The sequence below is a fragment of the Cydia pomonella genome, chromosome 14 (assembly GCF_033807575.1).
Source record: "Cydia pomonella isolate Wapato2018A chromosome 14, ilCydPomo1, whole genome shotgun sequence".
NCBI lineage: Eukaryota > Metazoa > Arthropoda > Insecta > Lepidoptera > Tortricidae > Cydia > Cydia pomonella.
In genome coordinates this window covers 16,269,188-16,278,361 of record NC_084716.1, presented here as the reverse complement: position 1 = coordinate 16,278,361, position 9,174 = coordinate 16,269,188, and the positions used below count along the sequence as shown (strand labels likewise).

Genomic DNA, 9,174 nt, shown 5'->3' with positions numbered 1-9,174 from the left:
AAGTCTACACTCGTCATGAATTAACTAAAAGAAGCCTTCATAAACAACACTAAACTTTATTCATTTAACAATAAAATCAAACTTGATTTCTCATGTAGTAGAAAATAAAAGAAAAGAAGTAAATTAGCATAAAACAGAATAGAAATGTTTACAAAAACAATTTATGGTCTATGCTATATAAATAGGTTTTGCACGACCGTACGTGACTCATACACAGATAACTGCCAATTACATCCACACTTTATCAAGTGCCAATTACATCCACACTTTATCAGGCCTGATATCAGACACTCTTTGTATCAGGCCCGATTTCGGGCCCGAGTAAGAGTATTTTTCCGTTTCACCAAATATCAGCACATCGTCCACAATATTTGAAATGTAAAAAAATGGTTCATATGCAAAAATATCAAACATTGAACATTTTTGGCAATTAGAGACAAAGTATTTTTAACATTTCAAATATTGTTTACGAATGTGCTGATATTCTGTGAAACGGGAAACGATTATCAGGCCCGAAATCGAGACTGATTTCGGGCCCGAAATCGGGGATGGTGAATTAAAAATAAATATAATGAGAAAATCATGTGAAAATTACGATTTGTTTGGCATTAGATTGACAATTGCTGTTATACACCCTTAAAAGTCATGAGTAAATAGAGTTAAACCAAGAGAAATTGGCAGCGATTTTGATAGCCCAGACGGTGCACAGCAAAGTGCACAGGTTATTTCAAACATCAAACTTTTATAAAATTATGACTTTTACTGGACACTTGTACCGTCTGGGCTATCAAAATTGGTGCCAACTTATGTTGTTCTTTTTGTTTCTCCTTGTGAATGTTGTATTCTTTGTTCTTAATCTAATTCATAAAATTACGTAGTGTATATGAACCTTAAGTAATGTGTCGCCATACTCAATATAATCTTGCCAGTGTAGCCCATGCGAAAAAACAAATGTCAAATTTTTTGACCTCCAGTTTTTTCCGTGTCTGGCTGTGATAAAATCCGTAGGTTTTTATACGATTGTCAAATGTGGCCTTAGAAGTGTGGATCTTTAAATTAATAATTAATTTTAGAATGCGTATAGAGTGCGGTGTAACGGAAGTGCTCGCGTATTATTGTTTGCGGTCAGTGCATTAAGTGTTATTGAAGGATAACGATGCGTATCGGAATTGTGTTTTATTGGTGCGTGTTAGCATTGCATCTGTGCAAAGCGGAAGATGTGGAAAGGACAGAGTCAAGGGAGGGTGCCAGAAGGCCGCAGTGGGGGACAACAGTGCGGAGTGGGTCGTTCGTGAGCGAGTCTGCAATCGCCGCATCGAATGAACAGAGTAAGTTTAGTCTTGTTGGCACCAAACTGATTGGCTGCACGTTCGTGACACCTGTTGGTGTCCTTCAATCGGGTCACGGTATTTCCTTCTTATTAACAACGATTTTATCACGTTAATGTTCTAGGGCAGCCTGAGTCATTCAGAATGGACTAGGTTAAGGTTATTAAGTTGTTTGGCCTTAAAACATCTGTTTACCTTAAACGGTCAGATATTTCTAGTAAGTTTTGACGTTGGCGCACCCTGCAAGGCAAATAAATACCCTGTAATAAGTTAATATGTTATATAAGGAACACCTACTGACATAACATAATTATTATTATTTTAATTCCGCTACCTAAAGGTTGTCTGGAAGAGATCGCTTTTTAGCGATAAGACCGCCTGTTGTTTACCTCTTCTTTACGTGTTGTATATTATTTGTACTGTTTCTGTATTGAGGTGTGCAATAAAGGGTATAAATTTGTATTGTATTGTATTGTATATAAGAAAAGTCATTATTTTCTATTTCACAGTCTATTTCCCTTATCATTTTTAAACAAGTTTGTTGACATTTTCGCCTTTAACATTTAGCCTCTCGTTATCTGAAATCTGTTCTTAAATTGCAATCTTTAACTTTAACCTGTAAGTATCATTGTGCTTTTGAATTGAACTGGTAATTTAACACATAATTGTGATTAATAATTAATTTGATGTGACAGCCATTGGTTGCAAAAGTATAAAGTATACATTGCAGTATGTTATTATAATTTTTTTGTTTTACTTGCCATCATATTATGACTTTGTAAATGATTCAACAAACATGAATTTTCATCATGAAGAACTATTCCCTTTATTATTAGGAGCAGGATCTGTAAAGCAAAATTGTAGCCTTTATTTGTGACCGCAGCTGGCAAAACATTGTTGCTTGCCATATGGACGCCTTGACCGATTATTTGTATAGAGATAAAGCCAAATTTCATAAGCAACAAAGTGGGATGTTTATTATATTTTAAGAATCCCATCTATACTACACGGTCTAAGAATATTTTTCCATAATAACAATCAATAAGGGCAAACTGGGACTAAGGATAACTGGGGTCTTCAAACTCTCTTCCTTGTCATATCCTCATGGCTGAGGGACGTGATGACTGTGGACATTCTTCACCAGTGTTCTCCAAGCCACTCTATCTTGGGCCCCGTGCATGCTAGCTTGAAATGTGGTTTTTGTCTCTGACGTTATTCTGTCCCCCCAATGCATGGCCATACGTCCATCCCTACGCTTCCTTGGCATGCGGCCAGTCATTATAAGCTTTTCCAGACTATCTGGACCTGACCTGCTCTAATCACCGAAGAATCAAAGTACATGTCGGGTCCAAACAGTGGAAAGCCTCATTTTAATGTTAAGTTTGTCAAGAACTGCAGCCGGTATAGCATATACCTACTTTTCTCATGGAAGGTTTGTTATAAAAGTATACTTTTGGCTCTCAAAAAAAATTATAAAATAATTTCATTTAATTTCTTGGGGTTTGAGTATGGTTTGCAATCTTGTCCCGAAATGTATGAAATTATCCAAATCCATGGACTTTCCCGTACATTTCAGATTCATTGTACAAACCCTTTGAGCAACAAGATTCAAATATTTTGCTTTAAGTGAAGATACATTTTAGCACATGAAATTTTGAGTTGGAGTGATTGACATTAAAATGGCTATGATTAGACCTCACAGCTTCATTACCTTAATTCATGTGTTTTGCACTGGGCACAGGCCACAGGTGGCGCATAAGAGGCATGTGCAAGAGGGCTTGGACTCTAGTTACCATGCTGGCCCAATACGGGTAGATTTCATATACACCTTTAAATTTATTCACTGATGTATGCTGGTTTCATCACTATGCATCACTCACACACATATGGCTGCTCTTGCATGGGATTTACATGAACCATAAGTAAAACGCGAAACCCTCTAAACATGTCTGTTGTGCTGTGCTTATTAACTATGCAAATATTTGCTTATCTCATTGCACGGTTTCACATACAAAAAAGTGTTAACATGATCATTATTATTCAAAAGATAACTGTAAACTTACAACAGCCATAAGTTTATTTATTTCTTAAAATAATAATAAGTTCTAATACATATTACAAACTCTCTCTCTGCAGTCAACTGTTTTTGAGCTTTCACTGTGTCTTCAAATTCAGATATAGATAGAATTAAAGGTTAGATTTGGCAAATCTGCGCGTCATCGACATCGTAGATGACACGAACTATACAAGTAGGTAATACAGTTTATCAAACCATAGTATTCTGACTCCTTTAACCCTTTGACCGCCAAAGACATCAACTGACGCGCGCGGCGACAGCCCAATATCAACCTTCGTGCATTCCGATAAGGTTCACGGTGACGCGCCGCACACGATAATCGTGGCGTTACAATAAATGTCGGTTTGATTCGCAAAACTTGTACAGCTCATCTGTCATTAGGCGGGTTCACAGAAAGCTAGCATACGCGCGAGGCAATTTCCTCGCGCCCAAAACGGCCAGTGTAGACGTGCCTCGGCCGGGGCGGCGCGCTCAGGCGCGGAAAACGCGCTCTGTGTGGACCCGCTTATTTAAGTTCAACATTGGGACAAAACCAGATAGAGTGGCACCCTACCCTTGAATTGCCAACGCCCACAGGCGACCACTGACCATCAGGCGTATGCCCGTACGGTAACCTTGTGTGCTACGAGAATTTAAAGAATATTCGTAAGACAGTGATAATGTTTGTGCCATTATCTTCTAGATTTCTAGCATACACAAGTTTGAATTTATTTAAATTCGTGTATTCTAGAAATCTCTATATGGCGTCATCTCTTTACAATTTAGATTACCGCACAGTCCGCGGTGTTTGCTTATGTTGTTAACATGTTCTTTGGATATCTTTACAAAGGAGAGAATTGTTGTGAATTTGACATTCTGAGAATTTAAGAATGCTATTAGTATTAGTACAAATAACAAACAACAACACCGTAAATAAAATATAAAACAATTTAAAATGTTAACAAAATAATTTACGGTCATAGACGTGCATCTCATAATAATTACTATTACGGTTCGAGACCCTATGAACGAGTGACTATAAAATATACTCAGCGTCATAGGTATAAGACCAGGTATTAGGTACCCTTATCAGTAAAAAATAAAAATAAATCGGTCCAGCAGTCTTTGAGAAATCGGAGAACGTACATAAAGATCCCGCCGATGAAAAAACGTGCTTATTTTAAAAGTGGATTTTGATAAAAATATAAAAGACTCGGAAAAGGGCTTCAGCAAACCTAATCCGAAGGTAAAACAGAATGGTTTCAACGCTATTCACATTTTAAGGCAACTAATGATAAATCACAGAACATATAAATAATCTGGATCGATAGTCGTGTTTATCGATTGATCATGATTCATTATTAGTCAATTTGTGTAATAATGTCCTATAATATTTATTTATTTATTATTTATCATCACTTCCGGAAGAGAGAAGAGGAGGAGGGCGCCCGCTTGCTACGTGGTGGACAACCGTAGCCAAAGATCTGGAACGGGCACAGCTGAACACAGAGACAACCCAGGACAGGTGGTCCTGGCGCCCAAGGACGAGGAGAGCCGACCCCAAATGAAGGGATAAGGCAAGGAAGAAGAAGATTTATCATCACTTCAGCTTTTTATTGCCCACTGCCGAGCGTACATATGTCTCTGATGAGATCTCTCTTCGACACGTCCCAGCCGTTGTGCTAATCTCATGCAGAAGTTACCCACAATCTTTCGAATCACGTCCACCCATTGTGTTCTGTTGATTAGAAGGGGAAATCCATACATCCTTTACGCGATACGTTTAACCGTTGTAGACGTTGCATGAGTCAGTAATCGCGATCAATGGCAGACGACCCGACCAGCAATAGTCTTATTTTAGAAACACGACAGCAATTCTATACTGTTACAGCCGAGTTTAACACGTGCATTGCGGTATCACCAACACACGTGGATCATTATATTAAAAAAACGACGGAGGCCTTTTGATATTTGGCACATTGGCCGGCCTTATGGAAGCGTCTATTTGGCTTACACTAGACAAACTATTGACTAAATATATCCACATAAAGAACGTTGCATAAAACAAAAAAAAAAAAACTGTTGTCGACCATGCTACTACTTCGGTTACAGCGAGTAGTATCTAAAATAGGAAATGGCATAATAAATCAATTGCTTTTTCGAGAATGAATTTGTGAGCATCATGATGATGGATTCATTTTAATAAGAACGGGTATCCAAAGAAATAGGACTCTTCAAATATTAAAGGGACACAAAAGCAATAGTATTTGCCCTAGACTGGTGGGGTAATAGTTAGTTCTCTCTTTTCTGAGACAGTATTTTAATTACCTAATATGACGCGTTTTTAACTTGACTAAGTAATTCTAGGCTTTCTTCGGCCCCTCGTCTCAATTATGCCCTCTAGAATGTTGCTTGATTAAATAATTGGCATACATTTCATTTTTGGTACAAGCTTTTATCGCTGACTGTACTTTTCTTACCACAGACAAATAACGTGAAACTAATACTCATCGAGAAAAATCTAAAAACCCCCTCACACAATTAGGATGCGTTGTTTTATATCAGAGTTCCTATGGCCATCTCCTGTCTCCATCATTAGATCAGCTCGATGGTACCCATAATATTGCTTTGTCATCCGACTTACCTATATAACATGCAAATTTTTAGCACAATCGGCAATTGGGTAAAATTTAGCCTCTAAAGATTTGAACCACACTAACTAACAGGGCAAGTTAAATAAAAGCTTGTACAAATTAGCCTACAAGCCTTGTTTTAATACGGTTATGAAATCTCTTCAGGAAATGACCGCGTCAAAACCACGGCTTGGCACCAATGCGCCGATGTCTTGATTAATTCCATCGCTAAATCCGTACCGTCTCCTATAAGTAAATATACACTCGCTTAGTTACAAAACGCCGTATCTACAACGATTGCTTGAGGCTCTTATGCTAATTAGATGCGGAGTAATACATACGTGTTTTATCAATGTATGTATGCATGCATGTGACTTCTCTCTTTGTTAATAGTCAGGTGTTGTATTGTTTTTCTTATCATTGCCCTAGCTTTGAATTTTGGTACTTAATTAGTTTTTTTTTAACTTTGGATAGTGTTTTGAGAGGTATTCTTCAAAAACACTTTCTCAAGATGCCAGAATGGTTCGTCATTTAAGACTTCAGTATCTTTGGTCTAGCCGAAAGATATGCTTTCTCGTTAAACTCCTAAAACCCCAAAAAACCTCGTAAAAATTTCATTTTTGGTAGAAGCTTTTATGGCTTACTGTATTTGTCTTCCCACAGGCAACTAATACTCATCGAAACAATTCCTATAAACCCCAACACAATTAGGTTGCGTCGTTTTATCACAGAATTCATATGGCCACCTCCTGTCTCCATCATCAGATCAGCCCGATGGTACCATAATATTGCATTGTCACCTGACTTTTCATATGTATACATGCAAATTTTCAGCTTCACCGGAAACCTGGTCAAATTTAACTTGCAAGAATTGACCCGTACAAACATAGTTACATACTATAACAAAACTTGTAAAAAGTAGTAAAAGCTAAATGTACCTAATTGCTATTTATTGAAGTTTCCATATCCACCCGCACGCGGAAAGCAATATAATTAGGTATGCGGGTGCGGATAGAGATAAGAACAGGCTGGTTAATGTACGAAATACTTCGTTATTAGCGTCCTTGCTTTATCAGAAATCTTAAAACCCACACGATCCTCCTTTGCCCTATAGCCCTCTGGAATAACACTAACATACTTCGTGTCATCCACGATGACGCGCAGATTTGTCAAATCTAACCATTAATAACATGATAATATAAGTCAAGGCACGCGACTTCGTGAATGACACGATCTGTACAAAGGCAGGTAGATTTTTGTGTTCTTCTTCGCACGATTTATATTCTTCATTCCGTGTACTTTTGAAATAGATAGCTATCGTAATTGACCTTATCTCTCTTTTCTCTCAGTTTTCATACATAATTGACTATTTACGAGTAGTAAACAAAATCCAGCCAGGAAAGTACTGTACGGAATACACAATCAGTTTGAGTCATGAGCCGACCCCGTAGCAAATGTGGCTATTCAAATCTGCTCATAAGAGGAATTCCTAGTTGCGATTTTTCCATACAAACGCTCTCGACTGATTCCTCCCTGGATTTTTAACCTAGAGCAGTGATTTTTTCAAATAAGATCAATATCATCAATATCTGTGCCGCTATGTTTTGCTTTTTTGGATTATTTTATTTTGAAGAAAGATACAGCGCCTCGAAAATCGCAAAAACGGCTCAATTGAATTGGCTGTAAAAAAAGGCACAGTATACAAATATGACAAAAAATATCCAAAAAATCAAAACATAGCGGCATAGATTATTTCTTCCTCTTGCAGTTTCCAAAATTTCATAAAGATTGATTGCGTTTTGGAGGAGGAAACAGTCGAGAGCGAAACCTCGATTTTTGAGTTTTTTGCATGTGAATTTCAGTCCGGGCTGCAGTTGTCCTTATCGCACGAATTGGAGGCGGAGACAGTTTCTAAATATACGTACACAGAAGAAATAGTGATGGGCATAACATCCTTATTAGGGATTGCAGAACCGGTACTGTTTTAAAGAACCAGGATTTCCCGGTACTTTCGTAACCGGTCTAATTATTTCATTATTTTAAATAAAACGACAGCATTTTGCGATTTGACCACTTTTCGTATTATAATTTAATAATCACATGTTCTTTTACTAAGTATAATCACAATAAACAAGGTAATTTTTTTAAGAAATATACTTTGTATTTTACATTGCGCACACTTGTGCGTCACAAGTAAAAGATAACTACTTTGATGTTTGCCACTAGATGGCAAATTTAATGCAATTACATTGACGAGGGGATTTATATTCTTATAAGCAGGGATCGGAAACCGGTATTTTTTGTATGGGAACGAAAACGGTTTTTTTTTTCGTTCTTTGTTAATTATTTCATTCCTAATCGGGCAATCTAATAATACGAAGTCGTTATCTAAAAACACAACTGAGTCCTACATTTTGAGTATAAAATAAACCGAAATATATGGTTATTTCGATGTTTTTGCAAAAAACCGGCTCCGATCCCTGCTTATAAGTATCGCAGTCGTATTGTATAATCCGCCGTATTACATTACGGCTAGCCGATATCAAAATAAGGGCCATTTTGAAATGCGGCGGTTCAACGATTAAGGTATGTTGGGTAAATACCGGATGCGGGTGAAGAACGTAGGACATTCATTTCTCCCTAATTTGGCTTTATTTTTTAATGGTGGCAACATTGTGTAAGACATCATTTCATTGCGCCTCGACTGCCAGTGTCCCCGCGTTGCTTAGGGAGTTTGTGCTATGCGCAATCCAGGCGCGGATACAAGATTTGGCTTAGGGGGGGGCCATTTTGAGAAAATCATATATTTTTGCACAGAAAATAAGGTAAAAAAAAATTTACTCAATTTAGTAATGTGAGAGCCAGGGTTTTAGGGGGGGGCCATTGCCCCTATGGCCCCCCCCTTGTATCCGCGCCTGGCGCAATCACAGAGAGCAAGGTAAATTTCGCGAATTTGAATTCGCCCTGTAATTTATTTTGCGTATTGTGATGAAACTGTGTTTGTTTTTGTAATTGTGTTAACAGACCTAGCACTGCTGTAGACCGATATCCGATCGTGACCCATCCAGGTAAAGATCGGAAAGAAACAATCCCATCTTTACCTATTTAAAACAGCAGTGATTGTCAAACTTTAAATTTTCTTCAATTTACCTACTGA

The 9,174-nt window shown here is 37.7% G+C and overlaps 1 protein-coding gene across 2 annotated transcripts in view; it reads left to right on the top strand.

Moving 5' to 3' along the window:
* The first annotated feature begins 815 nt into the window (after positions 1–815).
* Positions 816–9,174, top strand: part of LOC133525068 (stromal interaction molecule homolog) — an 81,212-nt gene continuing 72,853 nt past the window's right edge. The window contains exon 1 of one of the 2 annotated variants that reach the window (XM_061861294.1): positions 816–1,328. In XM_061861294.1, the coding sequence (XP_061717278.1) occupies positions 1,157–1,328 (172 nt within the window). In that variant the 5' untranslated portion in view covers positions 816–1,156. The remainder of the gene's footprint in view (positions 1,329–9,174) is intronic. The other variant, XM_061861295.1, reaches the window with a different exon arrangement.